This window comes from Syngnathoides biaculeatus, chromosome 16, assembly GCF_019802595.1.
Source record: "Syngnathoides biaculeatus isolate LvHL_M chromosome 16, ASM1980259v1, whole genome shotgun sequence".
Classification (NCBI taxonomy): domain Eukaryota; kingdom Metazoa; phylum Chordata; class Actinopteri; order Syngnathiformes; family Syngnathidae; genus Syngnathoides; species Syngnathoides biaculeatus.
In genome coordinates, this window is record NC_084655.1 from 10,192,724 (window position 1) to 10,218,369 (window position 25,646).

At 40.7% G+C, this 25,646-nt stretch overlaps 1 protein-coding gene across 13 annotated transcripts in view; it reads right to left on the bottom strand.

The window, feature by feature from the left end:
- Window positions 1-3,152: 3,152 nt before the first annotated feature.
- The window catches only part of nfixb (nuclear factor I/Xb), a 117,461-nt gene continuing 94,967 nt past the window's right edge, over window positions 3,153-25,646 (bottom strand). For 6 of the 13 annotated variants that reach the window (XM_061846139.1, XM_061846137.1, XM_061846128.1 and 3 more), the window contains 5 exons: window positions 23,529-23,603; window positions 18,322-18,450; window positions 14,977-15,152; window positions 11,871-11,962; window positions 3,153-7,300 (listed from right to left, as the gene is read on the bottom strand). In XM_061846139.1, coding sequence (XP_061702123.1) covers window positions 11,891-11,962; window positions 14,977-15,152; window positions 18,322-18,450; window positions 23,529-23,603 — 452 coding nt within the window. In that variant the 3' untranslated portion in view covers window positions 3,153-7,300; window positions 11,871-11,890. The remainder of the gene's footprint in view (window positions 7,301-11,870; window positions 11,963-14,976; window positions 15,153-18,321; window positions 18,451-23,528; window positions 23,604-25,646) is intronic. The other 7 variants (XM_061846130.1, XM_061846129.1, XM_061846136.1 and 4 more) reach the window with 3 other exon arrangements.

A 25,646-nucleotide genomic window follows, 5' to 3' on the forward strand; every position in this document is an offset into this window, starting at 1 on the left:
TAATCCAATCTTTTTTTATTGGTAGCCTTTCACATTGCAAAACCAAATTCAAATTCTAACATAAATGCCTCCATGAAGTCTGCAAAAAACATCACATGCTGCAATATATTTAAAGACATGAATATGGCCCCTCATGTAGGCCTCAGTCCCGAGTCCAGTCCCTTTATGTATTTTTCAATTTAAAAGCGTCTTTACGGAAATGTATTGCTGCCACACCAAAAAAAAAAAAAAAGGGGGCGCTATCACCTAGAGCATATCATAGCATGTTATAACGTGATAGCGACCCTTTTTTTTTTGGTGTGGCAGCAATACGCTTCTGTACATTTTCTTTTCAACGCTGACTGTCATGTGCTACTTCATCCGTTATTGCTTTTTGCACCTGTTCATTTTGTCAAACTATTTTGATGTTTTATGATGTATATTAGGACAGCACGGTGGATCAGCTGGTAAAGCGTTGGCCTCACAGTTTTGAGGTTCCAGGTTCACTCCCGGACCCGCCTGTGTGGAGTTTGCATGTTCTCCCGTGCCTGCGTGGGTTTTCTCCGGGCACTCTGGTTTCTTCCCACATCTCAAAAACATGCAACATTAATTGGACACTCTAAATTGCTCCTAGGTGTGATTGTGAGTGCGGCTGTTTGTCTCAATGTGCCCTGCGATTGGCTGGCAACCAGCCCAAGGTGTACCCTGCCTCTTAGGTGTTGACAGCTGTGATAAGCTCCAGCACTCCGCGTGACCCTCGTGAGGTTAAGTGGCTAAGAAAATGGATGGATGGATGGATGGATGGATGTATATTAGATCTGTTTTCTCGCTGTTGTTGCATATAATACATCTCTGATTCATATCCACATCCAAAATAACCCTGGGTCGGATGTAGGGGGAAGTGGGTAACAAAACAGAAACAACAGAATAGTACTGTTCACATTGAAGTGAAAAAAAAATCTGATCCATGTCACATGGTTAAAAAAAATCTCAGTTGACCTGCCCTTGTAAAGTTAGCCTATGGGTTACGGTAATGAAAAGCTGGACTCACCATTGACCTCAGCAGTCTTTGTGACTGGGTATAAGGTTGCTAACTAACAAGACAAGAAATAGAGTGCATAAAGTGTTCTATTAATCTTGATCTTTGGGATAGTATGATGGAAGTATATTACCAATGACGTAAAACAAAAACTAACAAGACTGTTTAAAGTAGTGGGAAAAAAAATGCACATTTCTGTTAAATATTTGAATAGCCAGAATGGGCCTGCAACCCAATTGTGCAGCAGGCCCAATTTTATTTTTCATATAACACCCCCGCTGCTAATAACCATGAGGGGGAACTAGAAAACAAAGTATTAAACAGAAAAAGACAAACACAAGTTACAGTTAAGAACATCCTTTTATTCAATCAAGTGTTGCTCTTTTCAAACTGTTTTTTATCATTATTATGGAAAAGAAACTTTAACACATGCATTTCACCAGGGGCTCTTGGAAGTGTGTCTGAGGATGGGATACCGCTTTGAAAGGACGACGAGGAGGAGAAGCATTCGTGGTGGTTTAGGTGGTCGTGGGTGTTGAAAACTGACCGCTCCCCCCTCCCTTCCACCTGCAACCCCAGTGACCTGTGCAACCTGTCCCTCTCCAATATGGCTTCTCAACTGTGGCGCTTGATAATACTGCTGCTGCTGGCATGATTTCAAGGTGCTTTTTCTTACACTTGCCAAAGTCTGTACATAATACATCACTTTGGTCTCTACATCTGCAACACACCGGTAATTTAGAGCCCATTTTGTGAGGCAGTGCGTGACATTTTTTCATTTTGATTTTTATTCCGATTGTGCTTAAAATGAGCCTTTAAGCCTCAACACCATGGAACTGTTCTGCTTATAAGGTGCTTTTGAAAAAATATTTGCTCTTATCTAAAAAAAGGTTTTGTTTTAAAGTGGGTCTTATTCAACCACTTGAAAGGTGCAAAATTGAGTGCAGCATTTTAAGCGCTGCCAAGGATATGCGGGCGCAGTGGAAAAAAAAAAGTCCAAATGTGATAATTAAAAAAATGAAAAATAAATAGACACAAACAAAGATTACAAACTAATCTACCTTAACTAGCAGTTCTACAGCACATCTCCCTCGTTCAAACCCAAATATGATTGCTTTGTGCCTCTCGAAACACTCCCAAGCCGTGACAGACCCGCCCCATCCTCAACACAGGCCAGAGCCCCCGGTGTAACTTGTTCACTTACATAAGCGGTTGAATGGAGAAGCTGAAGAAGATGGGTATGGTAATACAATGTGAAGCATACAGACAAGAATAACATGTGAGCTAACTGCATTCTGCTCGGACCGAAAAAAAAAAAACAAAAAACAAAACAAAATGAAAAAAAAAAAAATTAAACCCCACCATTCGGAGAAAAGAGGAAAAAAGGAAAAAGGATGAGGGGCAGCTATAGACTACTCCAGTGTCCAAGATAGACAGAAGACAAGATAGAGGAAAGAGAAGCTTATTTTTTGTCAGTTTTCTGTGTTTTTCAGCTTTTTTTTTAATTATTCAACAATAAAAACAGGAACTAAATCACACCAATTGCCTTTAGTACAATGTATACTGCTTTAAAAAGGAGAAGAAGAGAATCAAGTGGATATAGAAGGATGAAGGAGGGGACTTATTTTTTCTTATGAGACGGGATCTCAGGAGTATACAAGATGGAATCTGTGAACAAAAGGCACTTTTTTTAGGGACAACCTTTAAGATGCTCTGAATCTAGAATACTACTTCACCAAACAAATATTTATAGTCATTTACAAGTGGGTGATGGGGAAGAGGGGGCGGGGTTCACTTGTGAATGGGTCGACAATACCACTCGGAGCAAATGCAAATTTCCGACAGATTTTTTTTTTTTTTTTTTTTTTACACCAAATAAGACAGAACTCTTCCCAGACAAGAAAACAAATCATCATTCGTGATCTTTTTGTGCATCTCCCAAATGGGAAAGATCCTGTCTTAGTTCTATAGTAGGATATTGGATATGAGATGATACAATCCATATGATGTCAAAAGTTCATGAGGGGGAAAAATGCCTTTTGTTACAACTGCATTTTTTTTTAACTTCTTTTTTTTCCCTCCAAACAATGCCCCCTCTTGGTAAATACAAAAAGACAAACAGAATTAGCCATGCTTTCCTCAAATGTGTTTTTGACAATTTTGTAACCGTGTGTAGTATTATTTATGTAGATCTATAGTAGAGTGACTGCACTTTAGTCCGAAAACCACAAAGCAGTATTAGAGCCACACTGAAAAGTAAAATCCGAAAATCATGTTGTAAATCAGATGAGAATAAAACTGCACTTTTATTACAATCAAATTATAATTAAAATATAATTTTGGGGGGGAATTACTTTTTTATGGGATTATTAATATACTTTAGAACATCCTAACATGATGATAATAAAGTCGTAATCTGAGGGGGAAAAAAGTTTTGGTAAGTACAAATTCCGATACAAATTTGAATGCAACAATCTCACTCTCTTGTACTGTTTTGCTCTATACTAAGCGAGTACAATAAAGATTTAAAAACGCAGATAATCAAACAAAGGATGACAAGCTCATACTGTTAATGGCGTTGAAGTGGAAAAACGCAGGCTACCTCATATTTGTTATAATATTCCAGATCGTCTCAGTTCAAAGCTGTGAAAGATCGTTTCTCTGCCCTCCTCCCCCTTTTTTTCAGTGTGGCTAGAATACTCTTTGTGAGGAAGCACCAGTTTTCATCATAATATACATTTTCTGAGTTGCAAAATTGTTCCTTCAGCCCTCCCACATGTTGAAAACAAATAATTAGAAGTGAAATTTTTCTTAAAAAAAAAAGACCACACAAAATTTATAAAAACAATTCCCCCCTTACTTACAAAGAGTTTGATTTTTTTCCTCCACTCTGATATTTAGAGTCCCAGAGCACATGGACTTGAAACACAAATAACAACAACTGAAAAAGAAAAGAGATTTTTCCCCTCTTTTCTTGCAACACCCTAAACAATCGCAAACACATAAATCCTCTACCAAGGCATTGCACATGGCTCAATCAACACACATCATTGCATTTTGACAACGACGCTTCCCATCAAAACAAGAAAGAAAACAACTAAACATTAGCTGATTTTTTTTTAAACATCTACATTATCTGATTGCATTTTATTACTGTTTGCCATCGATTTTTTTCGTCTATCATGCCATTTTGTGCAATTGAGAGGCTGCTACTTAGCTCCAATCAGCCGTTTCTGACTGCCATGCTTCAAAAAATAACTAGACTGCCACTGAGCTTATATTGCAAATAAAAACAAAATTATATATCTATAAATATATATGTGTATTATATATAAAGATGCTTGCGATTATATAGTGAACTGTTCTCTCCCCTCTCCTGACAGTTTCCCCCTCCCCATCCCTACCCCCAACCATTCACTATAGCTTATGAAAAAAGAACCTGAATTCATGTTTAACAAATTGCATAATGGGAATACAGAGGCACTTCCTTTAGATTAGAAAACAAATTCGAGAAGCCACCATTAGTGAAGTCAGCAGAACTTGCTTTCTATGAGATGGTTGGCCAACTATCTAGCTTCCCTGCAGTCAGGAACATGGCCAGGCAGTCCAGTTATTTTGTGAGGTCGGGTGGGACATTTCGGACGTCCATCAGGGACTAAATGGACCATTGGGAATATCACGATGTTCTTATAAAAGGATTACAAGCATAAAGGCCTCGTCAGATTGTCGACATTTAAGACTCCCCTCTTAGATTTACGTGGAGCGGGGTGTGTGCACGGGTGTGTGTTAGCATTTAAGACGTGTGTGAACTCTGATTTTTAATTGGTGAAAGTGAAGTTTGGCTGGCGTGATTGTTTTAGTGCATTTTTTTGATCAATCAGGGCTCATCAATTCACAATAGACAGGGGACGAAATTTACCAGAGCCACAATTCCTAACCTAAAAACTAATCCTGGGCATCCCATTTTTTTTAATCAGCTAAAAAAAAAAAAAAAAAAAAAAAAGAGGAAAAAAAAAAGTGGGCACATGGCGACTGAGAACAGAACGATATGTCACATATTCATTTTGCTCCGCAGCGTGGTTCCCTCCGCTCTTGGAGCAGCGGCCCATCTGGGAGTGTAAACAACAGGGTAAACGTTTTAGGGAGATGGAAAAGAGCAACTTTCCCATCTTCAGCAACCTGTCCCTTCTCTTCCATTTCTCTTACACCACCATCACCAGCCAAACATGGTCCAAATAGTACAAATAGAGGCTTTGGTGCCCCTTTTTTTTGATCTCAACTAACACATTTCTTGATTATGTATTGTTTTGATTGTCGCAAAACCCAATTTATACTCTTGTAGTTGCCACCGTTTTTTTTTTTTTTTTTTTTTTTTTTTTTGCAGTTCATACTCCTTTTTAGGGGTTTATTTTTATTTATTAAGATTTGACTGTTTTCACACTCTTGTGCAGGCTAATTTATTTTTTCTAATTAGTGATGAGCATAATCTGATCATTCCTCAACATTCCTGCCAGTTAAATCATAAAGCCGTCAGCCATGGTCATCGCAATTACTCAACGTTTGAACATTGACTAAATTTTGAAGTACCTTTTTTTCTAATTGTAAAACCAGAACAATAAAAAACATACTTTGTGTGAACCGTGTGCATTGAAATCAGTAATTGTATTAGCGGTGGCATAAAAAAAATGTTTGCATGGTACACATAAAACTGCCCTGCAAATCTGGAAAGCAACAACTAGCCTGGCTTGCTCGAAAGGTGACAAAATCCATGTCTGTGCCTCTGACACTCTCAAACAAACAAACAAAAAAACAACATTCACTGTTTTATGCGTTCGATTTCCTTGACGGTAAGGTGGCAGTTTGCCATCTTCACACTTTGCGTTTGAGTGGATTCCACAAATGAGATTAGATTCGAACTACACTTGGAGGCTCAGGGCCAGGCTAAGAAATCTCTTTGTTCCCAAAATTTGCTCAACTAAAAGGGCTGCAGCGTCATGTTTACCATGCTGACATTAATGGCGTCAATGTTCTTTAGAACTTCTGGGAAGAAAGCAAAAACCTCCCAAAAATGTTTGAATTGTTTTCTTCTGTGTTTTCGAAACATGACCACGGGCTAGCTTTTCTCCACCTTGCTCCGACGTCCTACTGTGTTTCTTTATAAGGTGCTGTCATTCAAATACAAAACAATTACAAAATAGTACAAATCCAAAAGGAACTGAAATAAAAAGAACATGCACAAGATACCAAAAGCAATCATCGACATTACAAGAGGGCAAAGGGAGGGGATCCAATAACTGCTGCCATCTATATTGGTACATACTGATTTTACAGTGTTGGTTTGGATTGCTAATTGATTAATCACCGTTCACTGGGCTGACTTTGTAACTACACGTCACACCTCCTAAAAATACTACACAACGTGTTTTTTGTAAGTGTACACAAATACTGCGTTCATGGCACACCTTTTTTTTCACCCCCCTCCCCATCGATTTTCTTGTTTACAACGTGTGTGTGCAGATGTGACAGACGCGGAGCGATAACGTGTCTGCTACTTGTGCCTTGTTTTCTTTTTCTCTTGACTAAAACTCGGAACAGGCCGGTCTGGATGAGCTTGGTGCCTCGTAGGTAAATAGTGCACATCGATAGGATTCTTGTTAATTGATTCAGCCTGTAGGTGCAAAGCCTTCAAGCTATGTTTTGGCATAGTGTCTCTTTAGTTAGTAGGCGGGTCGAAGGGGGCTTATATGGAGTCACTGGTCATTCCAAGAGAGACACATTGGTCAATTTGTCTGGTTTTTGATGAAGTATGAACTGTAGCTTTCACTCGAAACACAATTGAGTATTGCATGATGTGTTTTGCTTAAATGTCAGTTGATTTTTGAGGCCAGTGCGTCCTCGCAAAGAAGTTGTTCCACAGCATCCTCCCGCGTCACTCAAATGTTGTGCCGCTTTTTTTCTTTTCAGGAGACATGCCTACATGTTGCTTGCCACCTTACCCTTCAACATGTTGCTTGCCACCTTACCCTTCACTGTCCTGTCGTCCTCTTGTCCGTCCGATCAGCTTTGCCCCATATGGCTCCTTCCTCTGATTGAATACAATGAGCCCAGAGTTCCTCTAAACACTGCTGAATTTTCCTGCTGTGCTTTGTTGGGTTTTGCCTTTGTGACATACAATGTGATGGCCAGTTGCTTTGTTGATTGTAGGATAATTATCTATTTCGGATTGTAAAGAAAGAAATCTAGTTGCTGGTTTTCACACAGATCTTGTCAGAGGAACCAAGACTGAAAGAAAGAAATACAGGAATACGATAGTTAGAGTTCAAGCTGTTAAATGAGGATATAATAAGCGACCAAAATGTGAAAAGTTTAGCTAGCTTTGGAAACTTGCCAGCAGTTTGAAGAAAAATCACTGAAGGTTTGTCAGAGATATACTCGAAAACAACATGATAAACATGAACGTAACTAGTTCAAAGTTAATGAACATTTCAAAAAACATTGCATTAATCTTACTGGAACATTAAAGATATTGGATGGTTTCACACGGAAGATGGATTTTCTACGACTTAAGTAAAGATGACATTTCATTAGTTACACTATGTGGGTATTTGGACAGAAATATAAAATCATGCTTCATGGTGGCAATTTAGGAAATAAGTGAGGAGGAGTCTTCCTCTGGGAACCATGAACATCTGTACAGAGTTTCACAGCTCACCCAAAGTGAACACAAATAATCTCAAGTGCCCCCTGGGGGGTTTACTGCAGTATGGCGCATAAATCTCTCCAAACTTAGTTTGAGACAAACTAAAACAATTAAAGCATGCGTTAACTGGATTTTCCCAAAGGTGTTGTGTATCTTTATAAGTACTTATCAAGAGGATGGATTTTCAAGTGTGGAGGTTTACTGCTATAAAATCAGGTGGGCTGTCCAGGGTCTGATTATTGTTTTTTTTTTTTTTTTTTAATTTTACTCATATTAAGATGGGGTTATGTATTTACAACTTTTCAGAACTGTCTCTTTCCCACTTTTTAGCGAAGCAACTGTTTTGCACAAATGACCAATCATTTATGGCTAAACGGTGCAGAAGCTTGATGATCTAGTTGCATCCCTTTCATCCTCCAAAGTACGACACTTCAAATGGCCGCGATTGTCTCTAGGGTTTAAAGGCTGTATTTTGGTACAGAGTAGAGGTCAGATGCTTTATTCATATGCACATGCAGTATTAATGGGACTCGATGGTTGACCCAGAGACTAACATAGATCGACAGTTCTAGTTAAGCTTGTTCCCTGAATCTTACAGTACAGTCCCCTCCAAATGTAGATGATGAACAAGGACAATTCCTTTCTCTTTTATTGTATACCAAAGGTTTCAGACCAAAAGGTTAATATGAGATAAAAGTTTAGAATTCCAGTTTTAAATTCATGGTATTTACATGCAGATGTGTAACTTTAGTGAATAACATTGGGTGGCATACCCCTTACATCCAACAACTGCATCAAGTCTGTAACCCGTTGATTTCAATAGACACTTCATTTGAAATTCTTTTCCAGGCCTTTACTGTAGCCTCTTTCAGATGTTTTTGTTTTTAGGGGGTTTCTCTCTACAGTCTCCTCTTAAGGAGGCAAAATGCATGCTCTAATGGGTTAAGGTCTGTTGATTGACTTGAGCAGTCTAAGACCTTCCACCTTTTCCCACCGATGAAGTCCTTTGTAGTAGTGGCATTGTGTCAATGTAATGTTGCATTATGAAGGTTCTCCCATTTAGTTCGGATGATTTTTTTTCTGTAAATTGCCAGACAAAATGTTTGCGTAGACTTCAGAATTCATTCTGCTCCTACCACCATGAGTTACATAATCAATAAAACTAGTGAAAACAGCTTGTGTGTTTTGGATCATAAGTAGAACCTGTCTTTCTACATATGTCGGTCTTTCCATCACTTTTGTAGAGTTACTCTTCCATCCATCCATTTTCTTAGCTGCTTATCCTCACAAGGGTCGCGGGGAGTGCTGGAGGCTATCCCAGCTGTCAACGGGCAATAGGTATACCCTGAACTGGTTGCCAGCCAATCGCAGGGCACACGGAGACAAACAGCCACACTCACAATCACACCAAGGTGGCAATTTAGAGTGTCCAATTAATGTTGCATGTTTTTGGGATGTGGGAGGAAACGGGAGTGCCTGGAGGAACCCCACGCAAGCACGGGGAGAACATGCAAACTCCACACAGATGGGTCCGGGATTGAACCCAGGAGCTCAGAACTGTGAGACCAAAGCTTTCCAGCTGAACAACCGTGCCGGCCAAAGTTAATCTTGGGCTCATCAATCCATAAAATATGTTTGTGCTTCTTTTTGCTGATGAATGGTTTGCATATACTCTTATGATATACACTGTATATTTCTTCTCTCAAAATCTTCTTTGAACAGTGGATTGTGATACCTTCACCCCTCCCCTGTGAAGGTTGGCCGTGATATCACTGACTGTTGTCTGGGTGTTTCTTCACAGCTCTCGCAATGTTTCTGTCATGAACTGCTGATGAAAGCCATGGCCGACCTGTTGGATGTCTGTTGCTTGTTTCTAGCATTAATAGAATCTAGTATTACTAGATTCTAGAAGTAGGTTCTTCTTCCAGGACATTCCAAATTTTTGTATTGGCTATGCCCAATGTTTGTGGAATAGCTCTGATTGATTTTCTGTCTTCTCTCAGCCTTAAAATGGCTTGTTTTTCTCCCATAGACACATCTCTGAGCTTCATGTTTGCTTAACAGCAAATGAAGTTTTCCCAGGTGAAACCCAAAGGCCAAAACAAGCAATCAATCTGATATTTAAGCAGTCAATCTAAAAGATCACACCTGAACAACTCGAAACACCCATCAGTGTCCCAGTACTTTTGCTCACTTGAAAAGTGAGTGGTGTCAAACAAAAGGTGCTTTGTCTCAAATTGTTTGACGTATCTGGATTTAAATACAAATGAAATAAAGATTAAAAATTAAAATTGAAATCCAGTTTAGTGTTGTGAAAATTCATCTCATATTCTTTTGATCTGAAACCCCCCTCATGCTCTACTTAGTCGCCCCCCTCCCATGGGCACAGTCTCAGCATACCTCCACCACGTCAGCGTCTCTCTGCTATTTTTGAGTTGCGTGAAGTAGAATGCAAAGCAGCGCTTTGAGCTATAAGGATGCGCTCTTGTTTTAATTTTGGACTCTGTGCATAGTTTCTTTATAACCAAGTTTATTGTTCGTGCTGACTGTGCTTGTGTAGAGTGTACTTAAGGCTAAGTGCTGTATTTTTTTCGACATGTAATAAGGATTTTTCCATTAAAAATTTGATTTTTACTGTTTTTTTTAATAATTTCTCGGTAAAAACAAAAGGGGTATCAGCGCTCCCCTTTGCTTTTTTTCCATTCCCCCTAAAAATACAAAGAATCACAGTGGTCATGTAAAAACTCCACTCTGGGACACTAAAACCCAACAGATCCCCCTTTGTGTTGGACCTAACAGCTGATCAGGACAAAAATAAATAAATACAAATTTGAAAATTGTAACCCCCCCGCCCTCCTCCAACAATTTATTTATTTATTTATTTTTACTTTTTTGGAACATTCGGGCCTGCCTTAACCCCTGTTTAAGAGCTTTATTACAAATTCTGGTAAGGGATTATTTGTGAGTAATTGTTTTAGCCACCCACTTTTTTACCTTCCCCTTTTCTGTCACATATCCAATATCCCACTAGAGGGCATCTGGAGCCCAGTGATCAACATGTACTGCATAGCATTGTTTTTCTTTTTTTTTTTTTTTAAAGTACTGTATATGCCATGTCCTTCCTGGAGTGTAATTATTAGCAAGACGTTTGAGTTACATTTCGGAGAGCCTACTGGGATCTTTTGTCTACTGGTTGTAAAGACATTAACCCAATCATTGTAAATGGGGACACCTTTATGTGTTTAGAACACATTGTTAAACTACCCTTGGAGATTGCGGAGGAGGAGATACATTTGTTGAGAAATGAAATACAATGGGAGTGATCTGTGGAATAGATTCTAATTTGTGAAAATGTAAGACAATAGAATTCATATTTTGTTTCTGGAAAAAAAAAAAGAAAATTTTCATGACAGAGCAAGGTCAGTCTAAAACAATTTCTCTCAAAGTGTGTGTAATGAATTAAAAACAGACAAGGTATGTCTTTCACGGAGGGAAGATAAAGTTTTGGAATTCAATGGAAGAAAAGAGCAAGAAAACAGAATATGAAAAGAAGCAAAGACCGTAAAAAGCGCATGAACAGCAGAGAAGAGGATGATTGGTGTAAGTAAAGATGAGTGAAAGTAACGGAGGGCAGAGAAACAAGGGAGGGATCATTGGGGGAGATTCAGATGGTTTCCATGTGTCGGGGAGCCTAGCTGAGCTGGCTCCAGGCGGGTGTGGTTATACACTAATGAGAAATGTACTGGTGGTAATGGGAGAAGGTTATGACCAGTGGTGGAATGAAAAAGGTGACAGAGGCACAATGGAGGACAAAAAAAAAACAAAAAAAAAAACAGAGCAAAATACAGCAATGCAAAAATAAGAAAAGAATGAAGTTGAGGGGGGATGGAGTGTGTATGGATAGATGACAAATACTTAAGATTAGAGCTAGCAAGGGGGGAATGAAAAAGGCAGCAGGAGAGTGCTTGTAGCCTGAAGCAGATGCTGCATCTGTGCCAAATACACAGTTGGCCACATATGGTAAACCTCAACGTACAGGAAAATACAGATGCGCATGTGTAATGTGGAAGAGAAGAGAATATCAGAAATGGGCGCGTAGACAATTTCCCCTCATTTGCTCACACGTGCTGTGTGACACTATCGAAGTCCCACCTGTGTCTGCTGCGGGATGTTCAGAAAGTTGTTGTCCCGTGATCCGATGCCGACAAACCTGTTGGGAGCTGTGGTGCCTGGCGTGGAGTATGCTATCGAAACAGAAGAGGACAAAAGGACATAAGTTCACACAAAGTCGAAAGTTGAATCATGGCAAGGAGGCAAATTGTGTAATCCATCCACCATCACTCCAACTATTAATTAAACAAGTTGTCCATAGGTTTGCACAAATATTGTGATGATAAAGGCTTGTTCGTATCTATGCCATGATATAGAGTATTTATTTGTCATTTGCAAAAGTATTTCTTGTTTTTTTATGGCGTCAACTTGTATTCTGCATACTCAAATTTGATCAATTAAATCGTCAGACTAACTTTTGATAGCCATCAATACGACTCTCACATACTGACTGGCAATGATTATAATTTATGGGTGATTTGGGAGAACACGGGGACCAATGTGACAGGGTTGCTGATGCAGACCTTTGGAAGGACATTCCCGAGTCCCCAAAGCCTAATGTTCGTTTAACTTGTGAATTTTACAAACACGGATGGGGGGGGGGAGTTTCCGAAAACCCAGGTTTGTAAATGAAAGCTCATTACTTATTGTTATGGCTATCTCTAGGTTTAAGGTTTGTTGGAACAATTTAAATGTACCCCATCCAAATAATCCACCGGTTACACTAGTAGGAAAATGGAAATCAATTTGTGTTGGATTCCTTTTGTGGTACAATGCACTTTAAAAGTTAACTAGAATGTCAGTAGTGGCAAGACGCTTCTTTTTGATGTCTTGCCAGGACGAGACACAGTTTGAGACCATTGAAAATGTTGGTGACTCCTCACCACCCATAGTTATTTCCTCTCTGCTTAAAGTGACTTCATGACTAAGTATTTCGACTTTTGAACACAACTGTTTGAATCCCATTGATAAACTCAGTGCTGAAGTACTTCAGCAAGCCCAACACTAGCACTGAGGACCATTCAGGGACATTTATAAACCACTGGCATCAGAGTGTGAGTAAAGAGCTGTTCAAGCACTCTTGGAACTCCAGGTTTTGAGAATTTCACAACTCAGTGTGGAGACTGAATAAGTACATGAATACAAGAAAGAGAAAGACAGAAGGAGAAGTCTGAGGTTAAGCATAATTCAATGGCATGGACACAGTATACATCCATTTACTGTATATAGGGATAACATACAAACAACAAAGGACTCTCAGACACTGACTGTGGTAAACACAAATACGTACTACATTTGAAAAACTGCTAAATTAAAAAGGTGCTCCATCCAGTGCCCCTCCAATCGCAGGTGAGGAAGAGAAATATATGACACATATGCGACTAATCCCATTTGCAAACTGACATCACAACTTTAAGTCCGGACACTCAACTTCACACAATTCTCTTTTCAGGTTCAGCATTAAAAAAAAAAAAAAAAAACAAATGGGATTATTCCACCATTACCAACACGTATTGCACCAGAATTCTCAGGAGACATATTATCATCTATTCTGAATCTGTACCTTCTGGAGACTAAATTCAAGTACTGATCTGATCGATTTGAGGTTCTGCTGATGAGTCAGGCAGGGGACAATCCACATAAGGGCATGAGGCTCAACATGTCGAGTTACTCAAACTGATGGGACCAAGGACAGAACCCAGATGCACGCCACAAAGGTCACTGGGATACCTCAGCTTCGTCTTCAACCTTTGGAGAATTTTATCTAGTGCTATAAACTCCGAAGTTTTTTTTTTTCTGTGTAGGCCCCACTTCAAAGGGTAAAGGGATGTGAGTTGTGGTTAGACATGAACAACGGTGGCAAAAAGTTGGAGGAAGAACAATGGGGGCTGGGGGAGGGGTTGTTCTCTAAAGAGGGCTCTTTGTTTCAAATTCTTTTTAGACTTTTTGATGTTGATTTGGTTTTCAAAATGGACTTTGTGGGGTCACTTACACGGAGATGCGGGCGATGAGAGTCCGCCGTCAGGGGGCGTGCTGTTGGGTTTAGAGTCGGGCATAGGGAGGGGCACTGGGCGGGCCACTGGGGGAGGTGGAGGCAGCAAGAAGGAGCCTGGCATTTTGCTCTGGCCGCTCCCGTTTGGCTGCAGACAACACAAATAGGGTCAGGAGGGCGACATGCGACAATCCGCAAACACGGGATGGAAAAAAAAAAAAAAGGACGCAGCTCGGGAGGCCAGGTCCCCAAAAATATCCATGACGGAGGTGGGAGGGTTGGGGGGGCGATGGTGGAAGAAGGGAGAGGAAGGTGGTGGATAACAACAACCAAAGGAATGACGTATGTGGACGGCATCTTTTATGGAGGTGTGAAAAATAATAAGTCACCACAGGGTTTGATAGGAGTGGGAGCTGGAGCTGGACGTGTGAGGTTCCACAAGGGTGGTCCATGGTGAGTGGAGGAGGTGATCAAAATATTGACGGCGTTCGCCCAGAAGATGGCAAGAAATCAAAAACCATGAGAAAATACTCTTCTACACAAGCACAGCACCACCAACGATACCAGTATCAAAGAACCGAAATCCAACTCAAAGGGTAACCACAGCAAGTGATGGAAACAGAAATAGAACACAGGACTGATGTGTTTGACTGAGTGACTGTCAGTGTGCTGATGTCTGCAAGTTGTGCGTGAGTGGGTGGAGCCAAAGGGAAAAAAAATCCAATCACCAAACACCAAAATGAATATGACAAGGATTTGACCCATGACCTCATAAACAAGGCATGCTTTGTAGTGTCTTTGTTTATTCTGTTTCAAGATCATTCAGTTGTAAATGAATAATGCAAATATTTTTTGTTCCAAGGTATCACAAACATTTGTCCCAATCTTTTTGTTTTCACTGTAATTACTAATCAGTTAAACCATCAGGATCATGTGACTAACAAGCATTTATCTATGATATTTTATTTTTGTATTAATTTTCTATTAAAACGTCTTTTGTGACAGATAATTGAGCCACATTATAGTGTTATCACTTAGCCTGATAAGCACAGGTTAAAGTTCTTCAGGTCATTAAAGCAAAAGGGACCTATGTGGTATTTAATTGTTCTTTGTATTTGAAAAAGAAAGAAAGAAAAAACAGGAAGTGAATCTTACCTGTCCGCCGGCCTGCCCTGGGCCATCAGCACAGACAAACTGCACAAACTCCTTCAAGGGATCCTGTCCAGGGTGGTGGTGGTAGCGGATGGTCGGGTGGGTGAAGTAGGGACTTGACTGCTGGATGATGGAGGGAGATGGGAAGTGTAGAGCCGATGCTGAAGCACGAGGACTCCCTGCAGACAGAGATATTTGTGTCACACCAGCGCAAGCCGTGCATGCAGGGGCAAGCAACAACCGTGCTGATTTTTATAGATTGAAGCAATGAATGATGTGAACCATGCCTGCAAGATGATCACATCACAACAGGAATCACTAAAGTTAAAAAGCAAATCTAAAATGCAAATCTAATGAAATGCTGTTTTGGGTTCAGAACTATGGTCAATGCTTGTAAAGTTTTATGATCACTCCAGTGAATCTATAAAGCCTGGCAGAGGATATTCTTGCGCTCTTATTCTCTCACAAACACGGCTTTCTGATGTCGGCACTCACAAATGCAAAAAAAAAAAAAAAAAAAAAAAAAAAGCAAACAATATTCCAAGTCATACATGGTTCACACAAGCACAGGACATAAACAGTTTCGAAACCAGACCCCGGAGCTTGTAAAAAAGAAATGCACAAAGAGATCATTGAGTACTTTCTTAAATTAGCAGTCCTTAATGCCTGCACGCCTATGAGCTGTTTTGAAGGTGTGAGTCATTGGCATCAGTGCAACTTGGCGTTGACTTCCTAAAGCAATTTTTGATTCGACTCACTTGTTGCCTTTTTTTTTTTTTTTTTTTTTTGGATATGACAGGAAAAAAAATAGAAAATCAGACAGCCTTCAAAGTATGCTGGTTTACGTCTTTTGTAGCAAAAGCTACACATGTATGGGAGGAAATGCAATATCTATCATCATTGTACTAGAGAGAGAGAGAGAGAGAGAGAGAGAGAGAGATCAGAGCAATGGTGTGAAGTCTGAGTGAGGGGCAGTTGCTCAGACACAAAGCCCCCTCTGTCAGACCTATATCCATTACTAAATCTACTTGATTTATTTTAGGGGCCCATTCTTCTCTTAACTGTGCCAGTCTGACGCCCATCCCATCCAAGCCCCCAGCTGCCCATGTAAGGCTGCCAACACTCTTTGGTAGTTACGTTTTATACATTGTGCGCGTGAGTGTACTTCATGAGAGTGTCAACCCCTCTGCATTACCCCCCAGAAAGGGGCCTATGTCTCTGAGCCCAGCAACACCTTGCACCCATGCCAGGCTTCCTGCACCCTATTGGTGCTGCTTCCCTCTTCTTATAGTCCCCCTGTTAATCCCATTAAAGACTGGGCGAAGGCCAAACTATCTGGGAGTATAGCGGGTGGGTTGGGAAATGGTTTATGGTGGTAGAGGTGGTGATGAGAGGGTAGACTTTGGATCCTACACCCTTTCTACTTCAGCTGAATGGGAAGAAAGGGACCACCATTGCCAAAAGCACCACCTTGCAGAGGGCACTGCCCTGTGAAGACAGCTTGGTGCGTCTCAGTCGCACTTCAACATCTCCGTAGACAAGATCTCATTCAATAAAATAAAAAGAAAAACACTCCGCTGATGACATGGTTTACATTTTATGTGAGCACGGGAAAAGCACCATAATGAACACTACTAACAACACTTTGGAGACAGAAACAAAATGACATCTGAATAATACATGGTTGTGTATATAGGCAAATTTGTACACGCTATCGGGACGGGTTTACTGGCGCTGCAGCCTATCAACAGTTAATGAACAGCCTCATTGCTTCATACTGGATTGATGGCTTGATAAGCCTTTAATGTAGCCAAACTACACAAAAAGCTCACGGAAAATTATCTGCAGAGAGCTTCTTCTTTGGCTCGATTCACACATGTAGCCTTTCCAAACAGGAGAAGCACCCACCCCCCGTACACACACACACTTGTGCGCACAAACACACACACTTTATCTGTGCGGTGGCGATAAAATTAGTAGCGCTGCGATTTATTGTCTGGACTCGTTAGGCTTTGTTTGATATCTGCTGTTATCATGAGCTTCTTGCTTCAGTGTGGTGGAGGACCAGCTGGTTCACAAAGCATTTCACTCCAAGTGCTAATCTTCTGCTCTCGCCAGTCTGAATAAAACAGATGTGATCACTGGATCAATGAAGCAGTTCTGTAAATAAGGGCAAATTCGTACAAATGGTAACTGAAAAATGAAAGGAAAGCATCTGAGAAACAGTCAACAGTTGACCTCTTTCAGGTTCATGGGGTAAAAAATGTTTCCAGCAACCCATGAACAACTAACTAGCTTCTGCATGTAGACACTGACGTTCAAGTTAGTTGTTGATTTGTAGATTATGGGTACATACTGAAATATATCTGGTTTATGATGTTTTAGGTAACAACGTTAATTAAAAAAAACAGATATATTTTCACATTAGAGGAGGTCGTTTGGTTATTTACATACAATAGCTGACAATCACCTATCGTATGTTAACCATACTATTTACAGCTGGCAAAATCCTTACTCACTGCCTCGTTTAAAATCAACCTACAATTGACCGGTGAGCAATTCGGGGTACACTCCAGGATAAGCAGGATAGAAAATGGATGAATGCAACATTTGATCCATTATTAAGTGAGAATAATGGACAGGAGGATCCAAGGTTTTCTTATGAATGGTAAAAGACAAACAAACGTCATACAATTGTGACAACTCACTCTGCCCAATTTTCTTAGAGCGCAATGGAACTGATCACATATCTAGTTCATTTCTGTTAAAAATTTTTCTCAACTCAAAATCGGTCTATATTTTGTTCGTGGACTATTTGAAGTGCTACATTCGGTTCCTCAAGAGCCAGTGTGGTTATATCAACGTGCAATTTGGAATTTTAGAAAGGAATGTAAAAGTCTATGGGACACATCCTGTACTTACGGTGCGTACAAGAAGAACGGAAACACTTCATTTTACACAGAATCAAATGGAAGACAATTGGGTGAGCCTACAAGAGGGAGCTCAAGCACTGTAGTATGCATAGAAGCAAATCATCTGCCACCCTTCACCAACTACCAACAGAAAAGCGTAGAAAAGCACATGCCCAGAATCCCGAGAGCTGTCACCAGTTTGACCAAAACCCTACAAGGTTAGAAGACACAGACGAGGAGGCTGAGGTGAGCACAGAAGAGCTATTTGCTAGATTTAAGGTTCCCAGCCGCTCTCATTTCCCCAAAACACTGCTCCCGCTTTTGCTTTTGCTTTTGGGGGTGGGGCTCAAGTGGTGGGAGTGGGTAGGAGGATAAGGGGGGGTTGATGGGGGGGGGAGGAGGGAGCGATTAGCGTCTGGAGCTGGATTGGTCTCACCTGGTCTCACTCCCGCCAGCATTGGCAGTGGGTGGTGGGTGAACGCCATGCGAGGGGACCTCGTCTGGGAGGACAGGGCGCTGAAATCGAATTTCCCCGGCTTCTTAAGAGAACCAGGCGATGACAGTCCTGGTAAAAAGGGGATCAACAAAATGGCAGAACAGAGACGTGGTTTTAATGAAACATGGCTGCGTTGCTTACTTGGACTCTATGAAAAAAAGTATTCTTGAATTTGGTTACAAGAATCAAATGATTATGGTCGACGGAAATTAATGTTAGATCATTTGAATCATCATAGATTTAAGTAGACTGGCTTAACAGATGGGTCGACTACACTCACTATTTGTAACTTAATGTTTGCGTACAATTGGCTGTCAAATTAGGGCGTGGGATGTCGGGGCAGGGTTTGGTGAGAGGCCATGTTTGAAGCAGCAGGCTTTCAGAGTAAAAAAAAAAAAAAAAAAAAGGGAAGTGACGGGGAGGGCAAGGAGCGTGACTGGGCGCAGAGTATCAGGAGACAGGAGAGCTGGGAAATCTAGTGGCGATCCAAATAGGATCTCCACCAGAGTGCATTTACCAGTGGTGTGCTTTGACACAGCGCAAAGCTGACCGGAATAGAAGATTAGAAATATCACATCCAAAGATAATGTGACGACTCATCCAAAATCTGTACAACCTCCTCGCAAAGGTCCATCCAGGACAAAGAGACGTTCGGGAACACAACACAAACAACATCTACCTTTAGCCTTTTTGGAATGAAAAGTGAGTTGCCCGGTGGGACTGAGTGAGCCACCAGACAATTCCCAAGTATATCAGGTATGTAATAATACTGCTTAAAGACATTATGTATAAGTCTTGTTTTATATATACACACAACACACACACACACACACACACACACACACACACACACACACACACAGGCTGTTGGGGCATGGTTGTGAACACTGGGCAAGGTGCCACAATAGGCTGGGAGAAGGCTGCAGATGGATGGAAGGAGTTAATTGGGAGAGCGGTGGTGACGGCATGCGCCTACAAATATGTTCAAGTACCCCCCACCCCCCTCCATCTATAAATGTCAGCTGAGGTGGAAGACCTGGATGAAACCTCCTTCATTTCGGTAAAAATGGCTATGCTAATTATAGGCCCAGCTCACCAGTGAACCAGAAACATGGCCAAAAGTGTGAGAGCTACAGATAAAAGAGGCTCGCTGCTGTGATCTCGGCCTCGTGTGGCCGGCACTGGGGAAATTTATTTTGATATATGGTCATCTAAAAGGTGCAATTTAGAATTTCAAGGTTTGAGGGCCAGACCCAAAAAACACATTTGACCTCTGCAACGTACCGCAATGTTGACTTCTTGCTGAAATGAAGCACTGAATACAACAATCCGCAAAGGCAGACGCCAATAGGGAAGTAAAAGAATAGAATAGTACACTGGTGTGGACAAAAGGACCGCATCCCCCCCCTCCTCCTGCAGCATACTGAGGTCATGTTTGGCTTTTATCACATTTGCATGGGAGGGCAACAGATTTCATGACACAAGATTCACACATGGATACACTCACATAATATGAAGCAATATGAAACATTTCTTTTCTAAACAAAGAAAAGCTTTCATGGAAATTATTGTCTCTCTTGTTGCCCACAACAATCAATAGTCATAGGTATGGGTTGTATGGGAACTAAAAATACGATCCGGTATATGAGTAAAGATGAAGGCGGGAGGAGAAGAGCAGGGTGGCATCCCCTCTGTATGGCTGCAGATGTAATTTAAGTGGTGGACAATCTGAGGACTTTAAATGTAAGGAATGTGAGGAAAAAACAAAACAAAACAGGATGCACACGTGATGGACAACAAAAAAAAAAAAAAGCGTTTTCAAAACTTCTAAGTACACACATGGGAATTTTGTCCATCAATTCAGAAGAGCATCCATGAGATCAGAAGTCAAAAGGGGCTGGCTCCCTAGACTGCTTATTCTAAGATCATCCCAAATGGGTTAGATGGGGTTAAGGTCTGGTCTTTATACATTTTGCTTTGTGCGCTGGGCCAAGGCTTGTTCAGAGACATTTTTTTCAGATGAAAACATTCTTCTGTTAGCACAAATTAAAGAATAAGAATGTCTTCCATTTGTCTGATATTTGACAATTAAGCGTATGTTTGCAACGGAGCTTCGTAAGCAACAGGAGGCAGCCATTTATTCTCCAGTATCGAAGGGTGATATCTATTAAATATTAAAAATAAATAAGCAAAAGCACATTCACGTGGTCTCGTTTCAGATCAGTCTATAAGGCGCTAGACACACATGTTATAGCCTTTTCTCATTATTAAAATGAATGCAAGACATCACTCCTTTGGCTCTTTCTGGGATTATTTTGCTATGTTTACAAATTTAGTAAATTTGCAATGAACGACATTACTGTCCAGTATGAGCAGTACATATCTTAATGTAACTTTGTTGTTTCCAAATTCGTTCTATAGTCAGAGGCTTATACAAGATTTTTTGTTTATTTATTCAATTTGATGATCAATGCGTATCTTACTCTAGATTTACATGAGTTAAAAATGTTATTTGAAATATTACTTGTCATGCAATGCTGGCTTTTTGTTTGGCTTAGAAACAAAAATCTAATTTGATATTTGTCAGAGTCAATGATGGTGTAGTGGTGCATGCGCCTGACTTTGGTGCGCTGGCCGTGGGATTGATTCCCGCTCAGTGATAGTGTCGATATGTGCCCTGGAACTGATTGGCGACCAGTTCTGGGTGTAGTCCGCCTTTCGCCCAATGTTAGGTTGGATAAGCTCTGGCACTCCCACAACCATTGTGAGAATAATGGGGTTGAAAAATGGACATATATAGAAATACTGTAGATCAGGGGTCACATCCTTTTTTGAGGCTGAGGGCTACTTTGTGAGCACTGATCGTACGAAGGGCTACATGACCAGTTAGCGGCAAACTTCAGTCAGGGTTCATTATACATAAAATATTTTCGTTTTCATTTTTTAATTATACAGCACTATTTTAAAAAATATATTAATGTAACAAGTCAGATTAAAAATTTAAAACACAAAATAATTTGTGACCTGTGCTATTTTTAGAACCCGGCTCACGGGCACCTTAAGCGGTCCTCGCGAGCAACCATGCCCCCCCGGACACCATGTTGGTGACCCCTGCTGTAGATATAGATATTTATTGTATCTTCCTAGGTCAAATTTTTGGATTTGACAAATTTCTGCAGCAAGCCCACTGCACAAGGAGACTGGCAGGAAATTGCTCCCACGACCATCTCGTCTCATCATGTTAACAGGCTGGCAACCACACAAACCGCCAACTGTCACAACGCAAGTGCCTAGCACACACACTAGCACAAGAATACACATATGTGGACGCAGAGCAGAAAGGTACAACACACATTACCTCAAATATTCAAGAGAAAAAAAAAAAAAACAGGCCCAAATATAGTGTCACTGATTAGCTGACTAGCTCACACATTATTAACGCTCCAAAATGGCAAACAAGGGAAAGCCCTTCAGGCAACGCAAGGAGATCTTGACAACATACTGTACACACATCCCAAAACAATTGTCCAAAGTCCACAAATATGTGAGGACGCCACCACCCACCCACACCCACCGTCCCCAGCCCACCCATCCCCCGGGACCCCCTCCACCAACAGTTGAGCTGTATCGAATGATTTTCCCACCACTGAGAGCAGGAACAAGCAGGAAAATGAAAAAGAGAGAGAAAGAGAGAGAGTAGAGCAGGGCAGGGCAGCACGCAGCAAAAGTCATGATGAATCCCATGATCACCTGCTAAGCTTTGGAGCTTTTCATTCAGGTTGAGAGTTACCTCGAGAGCGGGCGGAGGCCTTCCCCTCATCCCTCATCCTCCTGTCCTCCACCCCTCGATCACTCTCACCACCACCACCAGAGCAGATGTCTGCTGTAACCCAGTAGCTCCCTTCACTGCAGACACATGGAGGCACCATCTGGACTGGAACACAGTTCCTCTCCAGATTGGGCAGTGTGTATGTGTGAATGCATGTCACAGAAAGAGAGTGTGCTAAAATCCTGCTTTTGCACGTGCATTCGGGTGCCTTTTGTAGAAGTGGAAAGAGCGCGTCTCGGTGACAGAAGACATCTTGTGCATTGATGATACACCTGGGCGTCTTTAGTGGTGTTTGTCTGGGCCACGTGCCATCGTTCAGAGGCAGGTCTGCGGCAGGTGGCTTGCCTTCAACGGCTGTTTAGACGATCAGAGCGGGAGAGTCCCAAACGCCGTAATTCAACAGTTGCTCGCGCACCACTTTCTGACAACACCCAAAGCGCTGAGCTACATCTCCTTGACAAGTTTATTTTGGAATTTGTGTATTCATGCGTGCAAGGACGGCGGACCGTATGAGTTTTGCATGTGATACAATCTGTACAGTACTGTGATAGTCTTTGGACATCAATGTATATCTTTTAGCTTTTAAAGTGTAATATAACATTGTTTTATTTGTTTGTTGTTGTTAATGTGTTAGGTACTTCCTGTTCATGGAGGGTGATGAACATGTTATGATTCTCTTCCTCTGAAGCCACAGTAATCCGAATGGTATAAATAAATTGCTGTGTCCCAACACCCATCCATACATTTACCGAAATTCAAGGGATTCTTCCTTGGCTTGGTTGTAAAACCCCCTCCAAAGTTCTCCAGAAACTGTTTGTATTTTTTGTACAATACTTTAACTGTCCTTAAGGCTATTAAAGCAAGGGAGCTAGTGATAGCAAAACACTTTCTGCACAGTACCGTGAAGCTGCTCATCTTAAATTTAACACACTCAGGTTTGTTTTTATTTTACCAGTCAGTAAATGTGAATGGTGCACCGGGGCTTTTTTTTTTTTAATCCCCCAGATGCCACTCAGACAGGCTGGCGGTGAATGCTATGGAGATACTGGGCAACCAAAAGGCTTTGGTTAAATCCATGGAGGACAACAGCAGACATCTGGCAGAAACATTACCCCACCCAGCGGCAGCATAGCCAGAAAACAAGACACAAGAGTGATGGAGACAGGAAAAGAGAAGAGATCACAAGAAAAAGTACATACTTGATCAAAGAAAAGCGAGAACGGTGCAAGGTGAGGATGTTGGGAGCCAAAGTAGAACATATATATGTATATAAATATAGAGTACATGTACACAGTATAATGTTTAATGTTGATCTAACCATGGTAAGGAAACTGCACTCCATCGCTCTCATGCTTAATCTTCCTCTCCTGCACACTGGCCAAATGGTGCTGCACTGAAAGGCCAAACAGGGGAGAAGGGAAGAGTTAACAATGGAAGAGGGGAGGAGAGAAGTAGACAGAGAAGGAAACAGATGGAAAGAATGAGAGGGGGAGAAAGAGAGGTGGTGGTTAAATCATGGACAATGGGGGATTTACGTTATAGGGTGCAGCAAGTGTCTGTGTGTCTATTAAATAGTTTCATCGTTACTGCAGTGCTATTAAACGGCGGTGTGACAGTGACTGCGGTTTGAAAGTAAAACAATTTCGAAAAATAGATTGCACCGAGTCCAATTCCAAATCCAGTAGCTGTACATCAGGCCTATTTTAATCCATTAAAACAAAATTAAGGTGGAAAAATGTACACAAGGCTTATTTCCCCTTGTCAGAATATCCTGTTACACAATATGGAATATTCTGCTGCAAATGCCCAAAGTAGAAATAATTATTTCGTGATGATGGGGGGAAAAAACAAATGTGCAATAGTTTATAACTATTCTTTATTTACTTGCATGGCTGTTAATGTGTAATGAACAAAATTAATAACATATCACAATTATTAAATACTATAATGCTGTTTTTAGTTTGTATACCAAGAATACCAATACATTTAGCTGTAGAATATTACTAAAAGACCGGTTAAAAGAACTACATGCTGCACTTTACAGATCCTGTACTTATATCTGAACTGTTGATCAAGCTAAGCATCAACAATGCGGCACTCAATTGTCACAAGATCCATTTGTTAGTAGGCAGCTGTTCCTGCTTGAACTATGCAACTAACACTAAATAACACAATCTACGATCGTGATTCTCAGTGTGGTATTAGTACCACAAGTGGTACACAGAATAACTCTAGTGGTATGTGAAGCATGATGGAATTACTGTAAATGTGAGAAAACTTTGCATAGTTGTATCATGGCTTGAACATTTTTTTCTTTTAAATCGAGTGCAGTTATATTCAACTTTTAAGTGCAATGCATTTAATCTTAGAATTATTTGTTTTCCAACATTTATTTTGTTGCACTCTGTGTGTAACTTAGCGTACATGCAAAAAGTTTTAAATGAATAATTTGAGAACATTTTTAATCAATACTTAAGAGTGTATTCTTGATTAAACGGTGCATAATATTACCGTGGCTTACAATAATATTAAATGTACCTTTTAGGAATAAAACCATTGCTACATTTTTGTGGAACACGTAGGCCTACTATTCCACAATACTCTAAGGTTTGTTCATGAGGCTGGAGGTTAGGGAGTTGAGAATTTTTCATGGTAGTACTTGGTGTAAAATGTTTGAGAATCCCTAAGAAATTTAAAATCCACCAATAAAAATATACCACTATTGTATGCTATGTTGAGGACAGGAGTAGCAAAGGAAGAGAGGTTTCTATTTAAGTGCAAGTGCCCGCTGCTCTTAAAATGTTGTTACATGTAATTACGCATAATGGCAGACACAGGCCTGGGATCGTCGTCAGTGTACGGCGGAAACAGGGTAATAAAGATAATTGAAACAAAGCAAAGGGTTTCACAAGATAAAACACAAGCGTTAACAATGCATACTGATGGGCCAAAGGGGGAGATGGTGAAGGAGATGAACAGTTTTTGGTCCACTTCAAGTCAGTTACTTTTCGGAATGGAAGAGCTTTTGGGAGTCTTTGGTAGGTGTCAAAAAGAAGGGAACATTTTGGAACACACTGTTTTAAAGGAAAAAAAATCAAATGGCAAGCACATCTCTTTCACAGCCGTCTTCTGTTCACTATAAAAATCAGCGCGATTTAGCTCTGGGCTCCATTTGGGCCAAATCAAAGCAAATAAATAAATAAATCAAATACTGTGGTGATTTGTATGTTTTAGAGGTTTGTGCTGGAAAGTTACATTTCTCTTCAGCTTTCAAGCAGATGCAGAGAGGTTTAAGACCAATATTTAGCAATACAATCAACCCCTGCATGTTTTCAGTTCAGCATTTGCAAATTCGTTGATTGGTGAATTGTCTTTGGGAAGCTATCCCCTATTATTAACTTTTTTTTTTGTGCTCAGGCTAAAGCCATGTCTAACA